The 23,098-nt window shown below is 38.9% G+C and overlaps 1 protein-coding gene across 5 annotated transcripts in view; it reads left to right on the forward strand.

The window, feature by feature from the left end:
* The window catches only part of ITPR2 (inositol 1,4,5-trisphosphate receptor type 2), a 639,393-nt gene that overhangs the window by 147,439 nt on the left and 468,856 nt on the right, over positions 1-23,098 (forward strand). For all 5 annotated transcript variants that reach the window (XM_055395002.2, XM_055395004.2, XM_088837263.1 and 2 more), the window contains 2 exons: positions 1,841-1,936; positions 15,107-15,151. In XM_055395002.2, coding sequence (XP_055250977.1) covers positions 1,841-1,936; positions 15,107-15,151 — 141 coding nt within the window. The remainder of the gene's footprint in view (positions 1-1,840; positions 1,937-15,106; positions 15,152-23,098) is intronic.

Raw genomic sequence — 23,098 nt, forward strand, 5'->3', positions numbered from 1 at the left:
GCACACAGAATTGAGGCTGGGGCAGGAGGCAAAGAATATCAAAAAGAAGAAGGTGATCTGCTGAAGAACAGTGGAAAGTTATCTGAGCACTCTAATATGCCTTGTGCTATTTACTCTTCACAATAATCCTATGAATTAAACCTACTTAGTACATGAAGCGGAGAAGGCAATGGCAAGCCACTCCAGTACTCTTGCTTGGAGAATCCCATGGACAGAGGAGCCTGGTGGGCTGCAGTCCATGGGGTCACTACTAGTCGGATGCGACTGAGTGACTTCACTTTCACTTTTTACTTTCATACATTGGAGAAGGAAATGGCAGCCCACTCCAGTGTTCTTGCCTGGAGAATCCCAGGGACGGGGGAGCCTGGTGGGCTGCCGTCTATGGGGTCGCACAGAGTTGGACACGACTGAAGTGACTTAGCAGCAGCAGCAGTACGTGAAGAAACAGGCTTCTGAGATGTTACATTCCTTGCTGTGATCATACCATAATCATTAATGTCAAGAACGTGTATGCTCAATTGTGGCTGACTCATTGCGACCCCATGGACTGTAGCCCATCAGGCTTCTCTGTCCATGGGATTATCCAGGCAAGAATACTGGAGTGGGTCATTCAGTTCAGTTCAGTCGCTCAGTCATGTCCGACTCTTTGCGACCCCATGAATCACAGCACGCCAGGCCTTCCTATCCATCACCAACTCCTGGAGTTCACTCAAACTCATGTCCATTGAGTCGGTGATACCACCCAGCCATCTCATTCTCTGTCGTCCCCTTCTCCTCCCGCCCCCAATCCTTCCCAGCATCAGAGTCTTTTCCAGTGAGTCAACTCGTCGCATGAGGTGGCCAAAGTATTGGAGTGGGTCATTGGTGGGACCCAAAACCAGTTGTCTCTGAACTGGAGAACTTTGTTTCAACACTGAGCCACTTGTCATAAGCGACAGTTTCCGACCTTCTGCCACTTTCATTTTCAGTGCACCTAATGACTCAGCATCTAGGGCAGGTATCAAAGGACATGGTGTTAGTAAACAAGCAACACATGGAGAGAGCCAGGAATTAAATTAGTCCAGACTTCCAGGCCTTGGCTTTGTGGATCTCTCTGCCTGGAATGATCTCTTCCAGTCTCTGCATCACCATCTCATTCTTATCCATCAGAGTGCCCATGCTGACTGCCATATTGATCCAAAGTAGCCTTCTGTAGGGAGCTTCCCTGGTGACTCAGCGGTAAGGAATCCACCTGCTAATGCAGGAGTCGTGGGTCTGACCCTTGGGTAGGGAAGATAACCCTGGAGAAGGTAGTGGCTACCCACTCCAGTATACTTGTCTGGAGAATCCCATGGACAGGGAAGCCTGGCAGGCTATAGTCCATGTGGTCGCAAAGAGTAGGACACAACTGAGTGACTGAGCACAGGCACTTCTCTAGGTATTCAGTCATTCTCTCTATTTATTTCCTCCTGGTGTTGCCAACTCTTATTCATTGCTCTGGTCCCTATTGCCTGGAAGAGTATCTGGCACCTGGTAGACTCTTAACATTTTCTGTTGAATGAATGAATAAGAAATGTGGGGAAGCCCCACAGTATTTCCAGTTTGGGCCTGGAAATATGTCTTTTGGAGTAAGGCTGTATTTGCAGATATGAGACGTGAGAATCATGCAAGCCCAGTGAGGTAACTGTTCTCTTATTTATGGGGAATCTTGACTTTCGCTACATTGGACTCCTGAAAAGGTATATTAGGTTTGACAAGTTTAATGTGGACATGCGGGTACCCCATGTAACCTGTTGAGATTTGCTTGCCAGGAACATGCATGTCTTTTAGCCATTGTTTTCATTTCTCTTTTTGTCTGCAGGTAGTTCATCATGATCCATGCCGTGGGGGTGCAGGACAGTGGAACAGCTTGTTCAGATTTAAACATCTTGCAACCGGGAACTATTTAGCTGCGGAGGTAAGATTAATGGATATAGTGTTGTAAAATCTCTGATTCAGAAATAGTGAAACAGGCAATAGAGAAGATGTATTTGTAGGGACAGTTATTGTACACATTCCATTATTGCTAATCAAGTACTGGATTGACATGTCCACTATTCTCAAAATGTAAATATTAATTGAAATCTTAAAATAATCTTTGTTTTGAAAATAAAAACAGCAGCAACCACCACAACAGAACCATGTGGTTAGTTTGCTGGAAGGGTATTTGGAAGAGGATATCTGATTTGCATCTGTGTGGGATTCATCCTGAGACTTCCTGCTTGATTTCACTCTTTCTGAATGTCTGATTTGGAACCCTAATCAGCTCATAGTTGGTGTGGTATAGCCTAGATAGTTTCAGATTGATCTTCTGTGGCTATTCTTTCACTTGTGGGTGGCTTTCATTGTTCAAACCATTGGAAAGGAAAGGGTTTTTTTTCCCCCCTGAGATATTGCACTGTCCTAAAACTGTCAACAAAAATGGTAAAAACGTAGAAAGTTCTTTTCTTTCTCCACTAAATGCATGTTGACAGAGTGAAAAGTGGTAGAAATAACAGCACTGAAGTTGTAGGAATGATTTAATTAAAGTTTAGTTATCTGCTTTAAAACTAGTTTTGAAAATATTTGTTATAATTTTTAATTTATTTTTTCTTAAATCTTTTTACAATTGGAGCATGGTTGATTTACAGTATTGTGTTAGTTTCACATTTACAGCAAAGTGATTCAGTTATACATACATAATATATATGTTGTATATCTATACATAGGTATTTATATTCTTTTTAAAATTCTTTTCCATTATAGGTTATTATAAGATATTGAATATAGTTCCCTGTGAAAGTGAAAGTCACTCAGTTGTGTCCTACTCTTTGTGACCCCATGGATTATTCTAGTCCATGGATTTCTCTAGGCCAGAATATAGGAGTGGGTAGCCTTTTCCTTCTCCAGGCCCCAGGTCTCCCTTATTGCAGGCAGATTTTTTAACCAGCTGAGCCACAAGGGAAACCCACAGTTCCCTGTCCTATACAGTAAATCTTTGTTGTTTATTTTATATATGGTATTGTGTAGAAAATCTTTGTTTTCAGATATATGAAATATCCATTAATTTTACTTTTTAAAAAATTTTTATTTTTATTGGAGGCTAATTATTTTACAATATTATATTGATTGGTTTTGCCATACATTGACATGAATCCACCCCGGGTGTACATGAGTTCCCCCTCCCACCTCCCTCCTCCCCTTATCCTCCCTCTGGGTCATCCCCGCATACCAGCCCCGAGCATCCTGTAACATGCATCGACCCTGAACTGGCGATTCATTTCACATATGATAATATACATGTTTCAATGCCATTCTCCCAAACCATCCCACCCTCACCCTCTCCCACAGAGTCCCAAAGACTGTTCTATGGATCTGTGTCTCTTTTGCTGTCTCGTATACAGGGTTATCTCTGTTTTTCAACTTAGAGTTTCTTCTGGGATTCCAAACCAGAATTTTGTCTTGGAATGTCTAGTATTAATTATCTAACTTTTGATTTTGGATGTTTCAGAGGGTAAGTAGGTGGGGCTGGAAAGCTGATGAGAAAAAGGTGGTGCAAACAGGAAGTTTCTATAAATATGCTGATCCCAATCTAAAGTAGAACTCAAACCCATTACCCTCTCCATCACGTTAATCTCTGATGGTTTTACTTATAGTATTTCCCACGTTCTCACTTTTTATATGTCTTACTGATTTTCTCTGTCAGAATGAACACTCTCTGAAGGCAGGAATTTTTTTTTCTTTTTTTGCTGACATCACCACTGCATGCCCAGCACCTGGGAAAGTGCCTGGTACTTTGAAAGCATTTGGTGAATACATTTTGAATGAATAAATGAATATGAAGAAACTATTCAGGCTTCCCTAAGCTTAGAGAATGGGAAAAAAGAAAATTATAGAATTTGTATCTGAGACACATTTGAGACCATATTTGGGCAAATTAATCTCTCTAAACTCCCGTTTCCTCTGCTAGAAAATGGGGATAATCACAATATTTATATAAGTTTATCAAGAGAATGAAATGATATAAAGTGCTTGGCATAATGTGTGACCATGGTAAACTTCCAGGAAGGAATGATGGCATGATTAATTTTATTATATGGCAAGTGGAAAGCATTCTTACTTTTATATCTGACTCAATTTTAATGAAATGGCTCACTTAAATGAAATAAAGCTTCACAATTTATGGGCTGCTTATACCATAAATGTTTTGAAGTAACTGTTTTTGGAAAAGTAAAGCTTTAAAAAGTTAAGCAGTAAGGTAAGAGAATCTGGTCTAAAATAAGAATTAGAAAAGTCTACAGGGTGTCCTATGAAAGATTAGAAATTAGGGTTAAAATTCTGTTAGAGATGGGGAAACAAGTACAACACACCTTGGTAGAGGGTGGTGGGGAGCACAAGGAAGGGCAGCTGCCTGATGGATGAATAAGGCATATGGAGAAGAGAGAAGCGTGTTCAGGCAGTGAGGCAGAGGAGATGTGTTTATTTTACAGACTAGTTTCATATGGGTAATTCATGTGTGTATCACACATAAGATAGAGGTGAGTTTAGAAGTGATGCTAGAAGGTAGGAGGGGAGTGATGGGGCCAGAAATGTAGGATAGCTGTTTTTTTCAGGCCATATATATTAAGCCATGCAGAATATATTTAATCTTTAGCTTCAAGACCAGCGTTCTAAATAATCTGTGTTCAAAACAGACCACTCTAGAGTGGTACTGTCCAATATGGTAGTCAGTAGCCATGTGTCGGCTATTTAAACTTTATATTTTTAAGATTAAGTAAAATTAGAAAGACTGGCAGCCTGGAAAGTCACACGAGCAACAGGAAAATCAAATGGGCTGAGTCACAGATGCCAAGCAAGAGAAGATAGGGTTTCAACAAGGAGGGAGCGCTACAGAAAAGGTCAGAACAAAATGTCTTCACAGCATTTGGCAAGAATATGGTCATCTGTGACTTCACTGAGAGCATTTTTCGTGAAGACCAGAATACAGGGGGCAGAGGAAGAGACGAGGAAGCCAGTAATCAGAAGGAGGTGTGGACTGAGATTTGTATAATGGTTGTGAAGGGGGAGAAACAGAGTCATAAAAGGAAGGGAAGAGTTCTTTAGATTTTTATAAAGTGTTTTTTAAACAATAAGATGGATGAGCTGTTCCAGGGAAGGATCTATCAGAGGGCAGCATTTGGAGGTGTGTTACTCTTTTCCTGCAACTTTTCCACTTTCAACACACCTATTTATAATTTGAAATATTAATTTAGTATGCTTGAGGCACCCCTGGTCAACTAGATGATATAATTCTTAAATTGGCTTTTAGTTCATGGTATTTATATTGGCCAGAGCGGCAAAGAGAGCCTGGAGTAGTGGGAAGAAAAGTCCAGGTAGACTGCTCACAATCTCTGCCTTTAAGCAAATATTTGACCTCTCTAAACTTCAGTTCCCCTGTGTGTGAAAAAGGTGATAATATATATTATATGGGATTTTTTGGAATTAAAGAATATCATGTGAATTTTCAGCTCCTTGTACATAAAGGGTATTTAATAAGTATTAAGTCCCTTTGCTTCCATTGGGAGGAAGGGGAAAGGAAATGTGTAGTTGTGTTTATTATTATTTTAAAATTTATCTTTATAATTTTTGTTATCCAGAACTGCTATTTCTTTGTCAATCAGATAACTTAAGGGGGAAAATGTTTAGGGAATCACCACTGGCTACCTTGTATCTAGAACAGTCTCTGATAATTTATATTCAGTAAGTGGCAATGGCACCCCACTCCAGTACTCTTGCCTGGAAAATCCCATGGACGGAGGAACCTGGTAGGCTGCAGTCCATGGGGTCGCTAAGGGTCTGACATGACTGGGTGATTTCACATTTACTTTTCACTTTCATGCATTGGAGAAGGAAATGGCAACCCACTCCAGTGTTCTTGCCTGGAGAATCCCAGGGACAGGGGAGCCTGGCGGGCTGCCATCTATGGGGTCGCACAGAGTCGGACACGAATGAAGCAACTTAGCAGCAGCAGCAAGTGTTGAATAGTCTAATGAATAAATCATAGAATGAAGTTTTAAATCCAGCCATTTTGCTTGGCAAAACAGGAAACCCAGAGTCAGAGAAGTGATTTATTTTGTTCAAAGTTAAGAAACAAGGTTAATGATAGTATTCAGGCTGAATGCTATACTTGGATTGCTTCATCCCTATCCGCGAGTCTCAACAGAGGATGGTCTTGTTCCCAGGGGGTGTTTGACAAAGTGTGGAGACATTTTTATTGTCACAGTTGGGGAGAGGGAGCTACTGGCATCTAGTGGGTAGAGGCTAGGGATGCAGCTAAACATCCTATAAAGTGCAGGACAGATCCCACAGCAAAGAATGATCTGGGCCCCAATGCCACTAGAGCCAATGTTGAGAAACTGATGTATGTTTCCTGAAATTGCATAATCATTTTATTGACTGACTCCTAGGTGAAAGCGCTGTTCTGTTATTGTGAAGAAAACAAAGATGACTAACATTTTGTCCTTGTCCTTGAAGAGTGTGGAATCTGGAGGGGAATTATATTAACTTATCACTGGGACATCTATTTGTCAGTTGTTTCCAGCATACATAAATATCTGAGATAACAGGTTGTGTGTAAGGTTTAAATTATTAACATTTAAAGACGACCATGATAAATCTCTCAGTAAGTTTAAAGGGCTGCCACCTTAAATCTAAGCACATATAAGAAAAAAACACCTAAAATTTTTACTTATACTTTCTTAATCTGATATTCTATTTAACCAGTGCTTACTGGGTGGTTAAGTTATTCAGAAAAGTGTAATAAGCTTATTTGTTTAGAAATGAAGGGGAAACTAAAGAAAATTAGACTATTTCATGTGCTGAATATTCTGTAGTCTTAACTGTGGAGACAAGACATAAATTACAAACTATTCAAGAATAGCACCATGCTTTTTGTGTGTGTGTGGGTGTGTCTGTGAATTGTAGAAAACATCTAGGAATTAGGACAGTGATATGATATAACACTGTTTAGACTTTATTCTGTAAATTACTAAAGTGAACTAAGGTTTAGAAATTAACCCTTACTCAGTTTGACTATCTCCAACAGTGTTGTCTTAGTGAATTAAGGGTTTATTTTTGAATAATATACAGTGCTACCAACTCATGGACAAAATGTGGAACAAAATATTTAATTGTGAATTAGGTAACAGGGCATTTGTGACTGTATTATTAGGCTTTCTTCTGTAATGTCAGTTTCTGTGGGCCATGCAAGAAATGAGGTGACATGAACGGAAGTAAGCACTCATATATTTTTGCTATTTTTTCATTTTAGAAATTTATTTATTTTTAATTGAAGGATAATTTTTACAGAATTTTGTTGCTGCTGCTAAGTCACTTCAGTCGTATCCGACTCTGTGCGACCCCATAGACGGAAGCCCACCAGGCTCCCCCATCCCTGGGATTCTCCAGGCAAGAACACTGGAGTGGGTTGCCATTTCCTTCTCCAATGTGTGAAAGTGAAAAGTGAAAGTGAAGTCACTCAGTCGTGTCCGACCCTTATCGACCCCACGGACTGCAGCCCACCAGGCTCCTCCATCCATGGGATTTTCTAGGCAATCGTACTGGAGTGGCTTGCCATTGCCTTCTCCGACAGAATTTTGTTGCTTTCTGTCAAACCTCAACATGAATCAGCCATTGGTATACATATATCCCCTCCCTTTTGAAACTTGCTTTTAATATACAGCACGGTTGTCAGCACACTCCTTGCCATTTTACCATAGATCTTTTTCTTGTATCACCTTATTGATGCAGGAGTGTTCACAATCCTGTCTGTGGTTGAGAAAGTAATTTTATCATAATTTGAATAGGGACAGTATGAAAGCCTTTTAGTAAATGGTTCTTCCACAGCTGTGAGAAGAATTATAACTCAAATATCACAGTTTCTAATCTGCTGCATTTTCTTTCTTTGGATGTTATTAAAGGACTAACTTTTGATGATCATTTTCCAAATAAGGTAGAGCGACAGTGAAAAATTATTTTGTTAAAGATTTTGTAATTGCCCGTTTAAAGACAACTAGCTTGTTTATCTGTAGATAGGCCAGACTTCCACCAGATGGCAGTAAACACTTATTTCCTAACTCTAGTCTTTGAATTTTAGTTAATTAAAAACTAAGTACTCAAGAACTTGTACTTTAGCATAGCATCTTATGTATATTAGGGCTGTAGTTTTAAATACCTCACTGTTTGTTTCTCTTTCAAATGTAACAGCCATAGTATATGAAAAGGGTCTTTATGTGTGTGTATATATACATATATATGTATGCAAAATTTATATACAATAGAGGAACATGCATACCAAGCTCTTTATATACAATAAATATATATCAAAATATAAATTATGCCTGGCACATGTCAGCATCCTGTAAATTTTATTTTTCCCTTCTTTTCTGGCCCTAACAATAATAGCTTAGCTCTGAAATGCCTCATCATTGGAAAGAGGAACATATAATTATTTAAAATTATACATGTGTTGATTTTATGACTTCAGTGTTATATATAATAAAAATTGATCAAAAGGTATTTCATTATAAAAAGTAATATATTTTTTTTTTTTTAAATGAACATAAATTTTGGACTTACAACTTGCCATCTGCTGCTTGCTCTTCTTTAGAGAGACAGTTGCAGCTGTCTTTAATTTGATAAGTGGTATAGCCATGACTTTCACTGTCTCGGTGCTTATGAAATTAATCTGTCTCAATGCCACTTTTCTATTCTAACTTGTCATATTCTCTGCCTGACTTCATTCTAGTCCTCTTTGGCCACTTAAATGAAGATTCCCTTCAAAGCTTGGTTTCAGGACTTCCCTGGTGGTCCAGTGACTAAAACTCTGCACTTCTAATTCAGGGGACCTGAGTTCTATCCCTGGTCAGGGAACTAGACTTCATATGCCACACCTCAGAGAGCTCACATACCTCGACTAAGATCTAATACAGCCAAATAAATAAATACATAATTTTTAAAAATTAAAAAAAAAGTTTAGTGCCTATTTGCTCTTTCTCTTCTCTTTCTGTTACTTCCTCTCCCGGCTGCAGTGGGCCATGACTTTGATCTTAGATATTTCACTGTCATTGAAACTAAATAATCATATCTAAGATGAAATTGTTTCCCCAGAGAGACTAAGTTTTCTTAGCTCTGGGTGAAAGACTTGGGAGTCATGATAAACACTTTTTCTGCCTCAGTTTTCTCCCTCAACCTTCAGGTTCTCTTGACTCTATCTCTGTAGAATCTTTCCCATCCGCTTTCTCCTTTCTATTATCTATCATCTTTATTGATGTTAGGGCTCTGCCACCACTTACTCCAACCCTGCACTTGGTTACATTGTCCGTTTTATCATCTGTCTCTATCTCCTGCTAACTATGGCCAAGTGAGTGTTTTTAGTGCACTGTTTGCGCAAACGTTTTCCCAGTGATATATGCAAAGTCTTCCTGAAGAAGCAAACCCTTTAGCATGTGGCAAGAAAAAGCCCCATCGGTTAGGCCTGCCTTCTCACCTTGGATCATACCAGTCCTCACTATGGGGGTGGGAGGGATGTCTTGGCTATCTGAACTAAAGATGGCACTTTGGAACCGTCAGACCGGTGCTTCTGAACACCCTGCTGCTCTCCAGGGGTTTGACTTTGTATGGAGTGCTTCACTTAGTGTGCCCCAGGTGTCTCACCTGGAAAATGGGGCTCAGGGTTGCTTCTAATAGGATAATTGTATGGGGAGAATTAACCTTTAAAAGCATATAAAGAAGTTTTCCATAAATGACCTTTACAGGCCTTCTCTGATCAAGGCTCATTTTCTCAGATATTTGGCAGTCGCTCCCCTTGTACTACCTGTCTTCTTCATTTCAGCCTTCTGTCTTTTCTTTTTTCAGTTTTAAATTTTATTTTTAGACTGTTAATTTTATATTGGAGTATAGTTGATTTACAATGTTGTGTTAGTTTCAAGTGTAAAGCAAAGGGATTCAGTTATAAATATACATATATCTGTTCTTTTTCAGATTCTTTGCCCATAGGTTATTACAAGAGTATTGAGAGTAGAGGTTGCTGTGCTATACAGCATTTCCTTTCTGAGAATCTATTTTATATAGAAAATATTTCCTTCTCTCCTAGTTGTAATTCTACCTATCCTTCAAGGCTTCACTCACATGCTACCTTTTCCAAGAATAATTCTTTTTTTTTAAAAAAAATTATTTGTTTGCTTATTTTTTGGTTGTGATGGGTCTTTGTGGTGCACTTGGATTTTCTCCATTTGTGGTGAGCTGGGGCTACTCTTCCTTGCAGTGTGTGATCTTCTCATTCGGTGACTTCTCTTGTTACAGAGCAGAGGCTCTAGGTGTGTGGGCTTCAGGAGTTGTGCAGCACAGGCTTATTTGCTCTGTTGCATGTGAAATCTTCCTGGACCAGGGATCGAACCCTTGTGTCCTGCATTGGCAGGCGAGTTCTTACCTACTATACCACCAGCGAAGTCCCTTCATGAATAATTCCTGAATAAATTTGCCCACCACAGATCCCTGCTTCTTCTGACCTATTATTATTTATAAATTATTCATTCCTATCTTGTATCTCTTGTCACATTCTATTTTGTATTACTGCTAACTGTATTTATGTCTTATTTTCCCTCCTAGATTGTAAGGGCTTGTGGTCAGGAACCATATTCTCTTTGTGAAAATACCTAATTCCACCATTCTTTGTCCATTATAGATGCTCTATTAATATTTATTGAGTAAATGATTGAATAACATATTAGATCTCTCTCTCCAATGCCAGATTTATAATTCATCTTTTAACATAAGGAAATACTTCCTTTAAAGTCCTAAAAGATTCAGGAAGCTTCATATCACCATGTCTTTTTTTCCCCTTTTTTAGAAATATATTTTTTGATTTATCCTTAGGCTAATTACTGAATTACTGTTATGGTTATAGTTAGAGAAGGAGATCAGCAATATAATTAAAACATATAGTAAAGCATATATTTTGACCTTTGGTTAATGTTGGTGAATTTATGTAGCCATAGATTTATTTGGGTACCTTCCTTCTTTTTCTTTCTCTTCTTCTCCTCCTCCTTACTATTATTATATTACTTTAATGAATTTACTGAAGCAATAATTTTTTATAAAAATGGCCACATTGCAGTCTGTGAGATGGGATGAAATCTAACTGATGAGCACCATCTTTAGTACTGTTACCAAAGACATTAGTATGTAAAATTTAATGACATGGAATGAGTATGATTAGGTTTTAGTCATAGACTTCTTTCATTTTACAGATGAGGATCCTCAGTTCTTTCAGACCTAAGACCCATGGTATTTCCTTCCAGACCAGAGTCTGGAATCTAGTTCCCCACACATCTGTCAGGGACTGGACTGGGTGATGCTGAAAGGGTGAAATGTGTGAAGACAACTTTAGAAAGTAACAATGACTTTAAGGTAGAATATGACCTGTGTCTTAAAGGGTATATGTGATTCTGTGTTTGACTTTGGTACATTAATTCCTGTTTTTGTACACATTTTAGTGATGGATATGTCATGGCTTCTAGCATGAATTTGATTTACTTTACAGTTTCTGTAACCAACTAGTCCAAATGTTTATTAGATGAAAACTTTGACCATACGATATATCCTGGTTAAACTTGCTGCATACCTTTTGAATATAGTTTAGCTATAATTTTAGTATATATATATATTTTAATAGAAAATTCTGAATTCTTCAAACTGAAGAATATATATATATTTTAATAGAAAATTCTGAATTCTTCAAACTGAAAAAAAAAATTAAACATTGATCCTTTTTTGTTAAAGGCATTTTATTTTTAATTTGGCTACACCACACAGCATGCAGGATCTTAGTTTCCTGACTAGGGATTGAACCCAGTTCCTAGCAGTGAAAACAGCCAAGTCCTACCATTGAACCTCCACGAAATTCCCTAAACAGTGATACTTGACTAAGAAAGCTGAATAAACCCCTTCTGTACCCTTTGTTGGAACTTATATTACTACCAAGTAAAAGTGTGTCTTTTTGAGTTTGATTAATCAGTATACTGTCTTTTCACTTTCTACGTTTCACTGTTGGATTCCAAAAGCAAGAATAGTACTGTTCTGGAACAGATTCATTTGATCATAATTCAGAGGAATTTAAGGAGCTTGAGGTACGCATCACCATAGAAAAATAAAGTTCAGCCTCACATCTCTCCAGTTACTGGCCTGGCACCAAGAGGCAACTTGTAACTAGATTCCTATGTATGTTTGCATTATTATTGAAATTCCCCTTTATTTAGCTTTTTATATTGTGATTCTTTAATTTTTAATTATTTTATTATTTATCTTATTATTTTATATTATATTTTTAGCCGTTCATACTTTGCTATCTTCATATAGAGGCAGTGTTTACTTGTACTCTCTTGAATGTGCCAAGCCATTTCCTGAAAACTTATTTTGTATGATATTGGGCTTCCCAGGTGGCTCAGTGGGTAAAGAATCCACCTGCCAGTGCTGGAAATGCAGGAGACGCAGGTTTGATCCCTGGCTGGGGAAAACCCCCTGGAGAAGGAAATGGCAACCCACTCCAGTATTCTTGCCTGGAGAATCCCAGGGACAGGGGAGACTGACGGACAGTCCATGGGGTTGCAAAGAGTCGGACGTGACTGAGCACGCTTGCAGGCATACCACAGATAATATTCAGAAAGACTCTGAGAACAAATTCCCCCTGTTTTAACATACTTTGTAATCTGTCCCATATTGTTTTTTTCATACTTTGGTCCCTTATTATCCTCAGAAGCAGAAGGGTTGAGTGGATGGTCTTTTTGTTCCTCTTCCTTTTTCTCAATGCTCTTGCTGACTCTTTAGCTGCAGGACAGCCTACAGGGTCCCCGCCTACTTCCCAGTTCCAGCAGGTGTCGACTCTGCATCCCTGGGATCTCTTGCGGTTGTGTCTCTTCCTGGCTCCTCTGCTATTTCCCTGTTATCTCCATCATCACGCAGTGTCATTCTGGACTGCAGCAGCTAGAGTTCTTCCTCTTCTCGCTGATTCTTCAGGCAGAGCTTCTTAGAAAACCTTCTTCCATCATCTGCTCCCTCTGCTTTCTGCCCATTTGCTTTCTGAGCTCTGTTATATCTCTTTGATCATGAGAAGCAGAGAGAGGTAATGGAAAGTGGATGGAAGGATGTGCTCAGATATTCAGCTGTGTCTGGCTCTTTGTGACGCCATGGACTGTATGTAGCCTGCCAGACTCCTCTGTCCATGGGATTCTTCTGGCAAGAATACTGGAGTGGGGTGCCATTTCCTCTTCCAAGGGATCTTCCCGACTGAGGGATCAAACTTGATTCTCTTGTGTCTCCTGCATTGGCAGGCAGATTCTTTACCACTAGTGCCACCTGAGAAGCCCAGATGAAGGATGGGGGGAAAATTTTCTGCTCCATTCCACAGCAGCTTTTCAGGGATGGAGAAACACTTCTGTATGGGTCTTTGGTTGGTGAATACTCAGATTCTGTGGCTCAGCAGGCAAATTGTGGAACTGAAGCCAGTATCTTCTGAACTGTGTTCACTTGGCCACTAGCCTGAAGTGAGGCTGAGATTTGCCATGAGATGACAACTGGGGAGGTACTGCCTCTTCTCCACCTTTATAATTATTATCAACTCATTGAAGATTTAAGGTTTAGGTTGTTTTCAGTCTAAGTCTTCAGTGTTATTGAGAGTATTTTTCTTTTTGATCTTTTTTCAGCACCTTCATTAATATTTAGCAGTTAATTGGCAGGGGCATTCGTCAGAGCTACTAACCAAGTGTCATACTGAAAAAGACCTCTAGCCTTATGTCTTAAGTGGTGACTTTAATTATCTGCATATAATATACACAAACTGACTCACATTAATAGGATTACATTCAACTGGACAGCTTGTTATTTTGAGAAAACAACCTATAAACCAAATGATCAACAAGGACACCTTTTTGAAGCTGTGTAGCCTGGTGGAAAGATTGAGGGCAGGAGGAGAAGGGGACAAAAGAGGATGAGATGGTTGGATGGCATCACTGACTTGATGGACATGAGTTTGAGCAAGCTCCGGGAGTTGGTGATGGACAGGAAAGCCTGGCATGCTGCTGTCCATGGGTTTACAAAGAGTCGGACATGACTGGGCAACTGAACTGAAGTCCAGTGGGAGTCAGGAGTTATGAATTCTAGCCAGCTGGAAATGTGTGGGCCAACACACAGCATATCCAGATCTCATGCTTCTCATTGGAATGACCCCCAAACTACTCCACAGTCCAACCCAGAGACATGAGTTCTTTTTTGTTAAATAATCCTCATGTATTAGCTGACATAGGTGATACGTGTGTATGTGTGTGTATGTATATATATGTGTGTTTGTGTGTGTGTATAGTTCCTCTTTTGCTTGACTTTCTTTTTTTGTGTGTATAGCATGTGCAGCAGGATCTTGATTCACAGTTAAAACTTGCCTTTGGTCTACTTTTAAAACTTGGTGTCTGCATTATTGGTCAATGGCAGGTTTTGTGGTGGGCAAAATGAAGTTTCTTGAATGCTTCCTAGGAGGTGAGATTGTCAGCTCTCACTTGTTCAAAAATGTCAACTGATATAAACAAAGACCATAGCTTTGGTATTTTACCTCTAGTTTCCTGCCACTTGGATTTGAAGGTATTTAGTGATACCTTCTTTCTTAGCCTCTTTTTATGTGAAATTTAGTTAAGTATATGTTGTGTGTGTGCGTGCATGTGCTCAGTTGTGTCCTACTCTTTGTGACCCCATGGACTGTAGCCTGTCCACCAGGCTCCTCTGACCATGGAATTTTCCAAGCAAGAATACTGGAGTGGGCTGCCATTTCCTCTTCTAAGAGATCTTCGCAACCCAGGGATTGAACCCATGTCTCCTGCACTGGCAGGCGGATTCTTGATCACTTTGCCACCTGTGAATGTCAGGTCAGTTCAGTTCAGTTGTTCAGTCACGTCTGACTCTGCAACTGCATGGACTGCAGCACACCAGGCTTCCCTGGGAATATAGTGAACTGGAATTACAGATCACTGTTCTTGTTAATGTACTTTTAATAGCAATTCAAAGCTAGTTTTTTTTTTTTTTTTAGCTTAACCCTGATTATCGAGATGCCCAAAATGAAGGAAAAAATGTGGTGAGTAGAACTATTGTTTTTTCCATCAAATGCAAGCATATTTTTTTATATTTTATATGAACAAACTGAAAAGTTAGTAGACAATTTGAAGACTAGGGACTCTGAGAGAGAGACTCTGAGTAGAGTTTGTGGATGAAAGATAAAAGTAAATGATGAAGTGGCTTAGAGTATAAGATGATGATTTTGCCTTCGACAAAATTCAACATCCATTTTTGATAAAAACTCTCCAGAAAGTGGGAATTGAAGGGACATACCTCAACATAATAAAAGCTATATATGACAAACCCACAGCAAACATTATCCTCAATGGTGAAAAACTGAAAGCATTTCCCCTAAAGTCAGGAACAAGACAAGGGTGCCCACTCTCACCACTACTATTCAACATAGTTCTGGAAGTTTTGGCCACAGCAATCAGAGCAGAAAAAGACATAAAAGGAATACAAATTGGAAAAGAAGAAGTAAAGCTTCTTCACTGTTCGCTGATGACATGATCCTCTACACAGAAAACCCTAAAGACTCTACCAGAAAACTATTAGAGCTAATCAATGATTACAGCAAAGTTGCAGGATATAAAATCAACACACAGAAATCCCTTGCATTCCTATACACTAATAATGAGAAAATAGAAAGAGAAATTAAGGAAACTATTCCATTCACTGTTGCAATGAAAACAATTAAATACTTAGGAATATATCTACCTAAGGAAACAAAAGACTTGTACATAGAAAACTATAAAACACTAGTGAAAGTAATCAAAGAGGACACGAATAGATGGAGAAATATACCGTGTTCGTGGATTGGAAGAATAAATATTGTAAAAATGAGTATACTACCCAAAGTAATTTATACATTCAATGCAATCCCTATCAAGCTACCAACAATATTTTTCACAGAACTAGAACAAATAATCTCACAATTTGTATGGAAATACAAAAAACCTCGAATAGCCAAAGCAATCTTGAGGAAGAAGAATGGAACTGGGGGAATTAACCTGCCGGACTTCAGGCTCTATTACAAAGCCACAATCATCAAGACAGTATGGTACTGGCATAAAGACAGAAATATAGATCAATGGAACAAAATAGAAAGCCCAGAGATAAACCCACGCTCCTATGGACACCTTATCTTCGACAAAGGAGGCAAGAATATAAAATGGAGAAAAGACAGTCTCTTTAACAAGTGGTGCTGGGAAAACTGGTCAGCCACTTGTAAAAGAATGAAACTAGAACACTTCCTAACACCATACACCAAAATAAACTCAAAATGGATTAAAGATCTAAATGTAAGACCAGAAACTATAAAACTCCTAGAGGAGAACGTAGGCAAAACACTCTCCGACATAAATCACAGCAGGATCCTCCAAGACCCACCTCCCAGAATATTGGAAATAAAAGCAAAAATAAACAAATGGGACCTAATTAAAATCAAAAGCTTCTGCACAGCAAAGGAAACTCTAAGCAAGGTGAGAAGACAGCCTTCAGAATGGGAGAAAATAATAGCAAATGAAGCAACTGATAAAGGATTAATCTCCAAATTATACAAGCAGCTCCTGCAGCTTAATTCCAGAAAACTAAGTGACCCAATCAAAAAATGGGCCAAAGAACTAAACAGACATTTCTCCAAAGAAGACATAAAGATGGCTAATAAACACATGAAAAAATGCTCAACATCCCTCATCATCAGAGAAATGCAAATCAAAACCACAATGAGATACCATTTCACACCAGTCAGAATGGCTGCTATCCAAAAGTCTACATGCAATAAGTGCTGGAGAGGGTGTGGAGAGAAGGGAACCCTCTTACACTGTTGGTGGGAATGCAAACTAGTACAGCCACTATGGAGAACAGTGTGGAGATTCCTCAGAAAACTGGAAATAGAACTGCCATATGATCCAGCGATCGCACTCCTGGGCATACACACCGAGGAAACCAGAATTGAAAGAGACACATGTACTCCAATGTTCATTGCAGCACTGTTTATAATAGCCAGGACATGGAAGCAACCTAGATGTCCATCTGCAGATGAATGGATAAGAAAGCTTTGGTACATATACACAATGGAGTATTTCTCAGCCATCAAAAAGAATGCATTTGAATCAGTTTTAATGAGGTGGATGAAATTGGAGCCAATTATACAGAGTGAAGTAAGCCAGAAAGAAGAACATCAATACCGTATATTAACGCATATATATGGAATTTAGAAAAATGGTAACCTGAACCCTGTATAAGAGACTGCAAAAGAGACATAGGCATTTAGAACAGTCTTTGGGACTCTGTGGGAGAGGGTGAAGGTGGAATGATTGGAGAGAATGGAATTGTAGCATGTATATTATCATAAGTGACCAGTCCAGGTTCGACGCATAAATTTTCCTCTGTTCATTTCTTTGCATTTGTGCTTTTTTAATAAAATTCTTTTTTAGAAATAAAAAAAATAAATAAATAAATAAATAAAACAAAAAAAACAAAAAAAAAGATGATGATCAGTAGTGGGTATTTAAGGAGATTTCTAGCAATTTGGAGGCTATTTATGATAGAGTGCTGAAGGCAGTTGAGTCTCAGAGGTATGCCGGGTCTAGGTTTAGTTTTCAGAAGTGCATAGAAATTAGGAAAGAGGAGTCGAATTGTGACTTAATACTAAAATAGGACAACGGAAAAATCATTTTTGATTCAAAATAACTTGGGTTTTATTTATGCAGAGAAATTGTAGGTAATTTTTGTTTCTAATATTCTACCCTGTGCGACTCGAAAAGATCTCAATCATTTTTCATTAAAAATACTTATTATTATTCATCCTGCTCATGTCATCACCACTTGTAAAGAAAATAACTTAACGATGATAACATGATTTAATTCAATAAAATTTTAGAGAGGAAGGGATGTGCCAGAGGGAATGGGTTTGGGGTACAAGTGAAACTGTGTGGTGATAGATGGTAACTAGACTTCTGGTTGTCACCACTGTGTACTATAGGATGTTGAATTATGATGGTGTATACCTGAAACTTATTAAAAATTCAGAAATTCAGGACACTTTGATGTGATATAAATAAAGCCCAGATGATGGGCTAGATTTATTCTTTTTTTTTGGTATGTCTAATTATCATTTATATTATTGTTGTTATATTTTTAAGTTACTTCTGCAACTGCTGTCCTTAGAAGCAACTAAGGACACGACCTAAAAATCAAACTCCTGTTTCTCAGTTTCCTACAGGAAAAGGCTGTGAACTGTTTTTTAAACTGATTCAGTTTCCCCTCTTTTAGTAGAAAATTGGCAACCCTGAGACTCCCGTTTTCCATGACACACAAAAGCTAGTAGACATCTCAAAATGGTTCAAAATTTATAAGTAAACTAATTTTATATGACCAAATAGAAAGTTTAAATAATTTTTATGATCTGAAAACACAGTTAAGAGAACAAAATGTCTCAAAATTTTCATGCCTAATCTTAAGCATTCTAACAAATAATTTCAATTGTCTGAAATTAGTTGCACAAAAAAGATATAACTAAATGTTTTAACTAATCAAACTGATCACATAGAACAGCCTTGTCTAACTCAATGAAACTATGAGCTGTACCGTGTAGGGCCACCCAAGATGGATGGGTCAAGGTGGAGAGTTCTGACAAAATGCGGTCTACTGGAGAAGGGAATGGCAAACTACTTTAGTATTCTTGCCTTGAGAATCCCATGAAGAGTATGAAAAGACAAAAAGATACGACACTGAAAGATGAAATCCCCAGGTTGGTAGGTGCCCAGTATGCTACGGAGAGGAGTGGAGAAATAACTCCAGAAAGAATGAAGAGATGGAACCAAAGCAAAAACAACAGTGTGACTGGTGATGGAAGTAAAGTCTGGTGCTGTAAAGAACAGTATTGGATAGGAACCTGGAATGTTAGGTTCATGAATCAAGGTAAATGGAAGTGGTCAAATAGGAGATGGCAAGAATGAACAACAACATTCTAGGAATCAGTGAACTAAAAAGGACTGGAATGGATGAATTTAACTCAGATGACCATTATATCTACTACTGTGGGCAAGAATCCCTTAGAAGAAATGGAGTAGTCTTCATAGTCAACAAAAGAGTCTGAAATGCAGTTCTTGGGTGCAACCTCAAAAGTGACAGAATGATCTCTGTTTGTTTCCAAGGCAAATCATTCAGTATCACAGTAATCCAAGTCTATACTCCAGCCAGTAATGTGGAAAAAGCTGAAGTTGAATGGTGTATGAAGACCTACAAGATCTTCTAGAATTAACACCCAAGACGGGAATCCAAAATTAGAAAGTGAAGAGATAACTGCAGTAACAGGCAAACTTGTCATTGAAGTACAGAACGAAGCAGGACAAAGGCTAATAGAGTTTTGCCAAGAGAACGCACTGGTCACAGCAAACACCCTCTTCCAGCAACACAAGAGAAGACTCTACACATGGACATCACCGAATGGTCAACACCAAAATCAGATTGATAATATTCTTTGCAGCCAAAGATGGAGAAGCTCTACACAGTCAGCAAAAACAAGACCAGGAGCTCACTGTGGCTCAGATCACAAACTTATATAAATTTCAGACTTAAATTTCCTGAAAGCTGGGAAAACCACTCAACCATTCAGGTATGACCTAAATCAAACCCCTTATGATTATACAGTAGAAGTGACAAATTCAAGGGATTAGATCTGATAGAGTGTCTGAAGAACTATGGATGGAGGTGGCATTGTATAGGAGGCAGGGATCAAGACCATCCCCAAGAAAAAGAAATGTAAAAAGGCAAAATATTTGTCTGAGGAGGATTTACAAATAGCTGAGGAAAGAAGAGAAGGGAAAAACAAAGGAGAAAAGAAATATATACCCTTTTGAATGCAGAGTTCCAAAGAATAGCAAGGAGAGATAAGAAAGCCTTCCTCAGCGATCAGTGCAGAGAAATAGAGGAAAACAACAGAATGGGAAAGACCAGAGATCTCGTCAAGAAAATTAGAGATACCAAGGGAACATTTCAAGCAAAGATGGGCACAATAAAGGACCAAAATGGTATGGACCTAACGAAAGCAGAAGATATTAAGAAGAGGTGGCAAGAATACACAGAAGAGCTATACAAAACAGATCTTCATGACCCAGATAACCATAATGGTGTGATCATTCACCTAGAGCCGGACAACCTGGAATGCTAAGTCAAGTGGGCCTTAGGAAGCATCACTATGAACAAATCTAGTGGAGGCGATGGAATTCCAGTTGAGCTATTTTGAATCCTAAAAGATGATGCTAGGAAAGTGCTGCACTCAATATATCAGCAAATTTGGAAAACTCAGCAGTGGCCACAGGACTGGAAAAGGTCAGTTTTCATTCCAATCCCAAAGAGGGCAATGCTAAAGAATGTTCAAATTACTGCACAATTGCACTCATCTCACACGCTAGGAATGTAATGCTCAAAATTCTCCAAGTTAGGCTTCAAGAGTACCTGAACCGTGAACTTGCAGATGTTCAAGCTGGTTTTAGAAAAGGCAGAGGAATCAGAGATCAAATTGCCAACTTCCGCTGGTTCACAGAAAAAGCAAGAGAGTTCCAGAAAAATATCTGCTTTATTGACTATGCCAAAGCCTTTGACTGTGTGGATCACAATAAACTGTGGAACATTCTTCAAGAGATGGGAATACCAGACCACCTGACCTGCCTCTTGAGAAACCTATATGCTGGTCAGGAAGCAACAGTTAGAACTGGACATGAAACAACAGAGTGGTTCCAAATTGGGAAAGGAGTATGTCAAGGCTATATGTTGTAACCCTGCTTATTTAACTTATATGCAGAGTACAACATGTGAAATGCTGGGCTGGATGAAGCACAAACTGGAATCAAGATTATCGGGAAAAATATCAATAACCTCAGATACGCAGATGACACTGCCCTTAGGGCAGAAAGCGAGGAAGAACTAAAGAGCCTCTTGATAAAAGTGAAAGCGGAGAGTGAAAAAGTTGGTTTAGAACTCAACTTTCAGAAAACTAAGATCATGGCATCAGGTCCCATTACTTCATGGCAAATAGATGGGGAAATGAAATAGTGAGAGACTTTATTTTTTTGGACTCCAAAATCACCACAAATGGTGACTGCAGCCATGAAATTAAAAGACATTCGCTCCTTGGAAGGAAAGCTATGACCAACCTAGACAACGTATTAAAAAGCAGAGACATTACTTTGCCAGCAAAGGTTCATCTAGTCAAGGCTATGATTTTTCCAGTAGTCATGTATAGATGTGAGATTTGGACTATAAAGAAAGCTGAGTGCTGAAGAATTGATGCTTTTGAACTGTGGTGTTGGAGAAGACTCTTGAGTGTCCCTTGGACTGCAAGGAGATCCAACCAGTCCATCCTAAAGGAAATCAGTCCTGAATCTTCATTGGAAGGACTGATGCTGAAGCTGAAGCTCCAATCCTTTGGCCACCTGATGTGAAGAACCATCTCATTGGAAATGACCCTGATGCTGGGAAAAATTGAAGGCAGAAGAAGAAGGGGACGACAGAGGATGAGTTGGTTGGATCACATCACTGGCTTGATGGCCATGAGTTTGAGCAAGCTCCTGGAGTTGGTGATGGACAGTGTAGCCTGGCTTGCTGCATCCCATGGGTTTGCAAACAGCTGGACATGACTGAGCAAATGAAGTGAATTGTACTGAACTGTTTTAAACTGAGTACAACTTGCTGTTGCCCTATGGTGCCTACTGCTTCATATGTCTGATTACCTCCTTTTCTATATGTGACTCTCAGTAGGGCTGGATTTCTTTAAAAGCAATTTGTGTGCATGTTAATTCACTTCAGTTGTGTCCAACTCTTTGAGACCCTGTGGACTGTAGCCCACCTGTGGGGCTCCTCTGTATATGGGATTCTCTGGGCAAGAATACTGGAGTAGGTTGCCATTTCCTTCTTCAGGGAATCTTCCCCACCCAGGGATCGAACCTGTGTCTCTTAACGTCTCTTGTATTGCAGGCAGATTCTTTACCACTAGCGCCCCTGGGAATCCCTAAAAGCAATTTAGCCAGATATTTTGATATAAAATAGACAAAGTCTGTAATACAATTTGGTAGGAATTTAGCCACCCCTTTTGGAATGAGCAGGTATTATTACTGCATCACCCAAAATTCTGCTGTTTGATGGAAACAGTTGCAATATTTAAAGTGATTACTGTTTTATATTGGTATGCAGATTTATGTTTTATGAGGATAATGATTATGGAGGTGATGAATCAAATCAGAATTTCTGGACCTGAGTCAGTCCTGTTTGACTCCTCTCTGCAAAATGATTATCATGTTTACAATAGAAATAAGCTGAAGTATCAGGTCACTGATACAGTAAAAACTTTAATTTGTGTCAAAATATCTTAAATAGATAAGTAGTTTTTTTAAAGATAAATTGGATCTTTTGTTTGTAATTCAATTTTATCCCCCAGTATGGGCTTTTCTCTCCTTGATTTTCAAGTAGCTGTACCCAGATTGTTGGACTCTTACCTTCTGATGACTTAGGAAAACGCCATCAGTAGCCATGTTTGAAAAGCACAGTGTGTTCTTCTTATAAGCTTGTTTGTGCTCACAGCGGTTTCTAATCAGAGACCACCAGGAAAATATGTGTAGTTGAACAAATGGGGTTCATTACTGTCTATACTCACACTGTGGGGAACTGTGGGGTCTCTCAGTGAGCACATGTTAGGAAGAACCTATTTTAGGGTTTGGGCTTATGCATTTGATTTTGGGGAGGACTTAAACAGGTGAAGCTTTGCTGTGCTGTCAGGATGAAGAGGTGTCTTAATATATTTTATCTATGGGCAGGGTAGGCGGGATCCATGTCCTTGCTAAAGAGGTAGTAGTTGCCCATACTTGGTAGAGGAGAAGAACAGGATCATCATTTTTTTGTGGCTTGTACAATATTCACAATCTGTTGGTGTTCAGACATGCTTTTGAAGTGGTGTTGTTTTGTC

The sequence above is a fragment of the Moschus berezovskii genome, chromosome 6 (genome assembly GCF_049115385.1).
Source record: "Moschus berezovskii isolate FMDL1 chromosome 6, NW_MosBer_1.0, whole genome shotgun sequence".
NCBI classification, from domain to species: Eukaryota; Metazoa; Chordata; class Mammalia; order Artiodactyla; family Moschidae; genus Moschus; species Moschus berezovskii.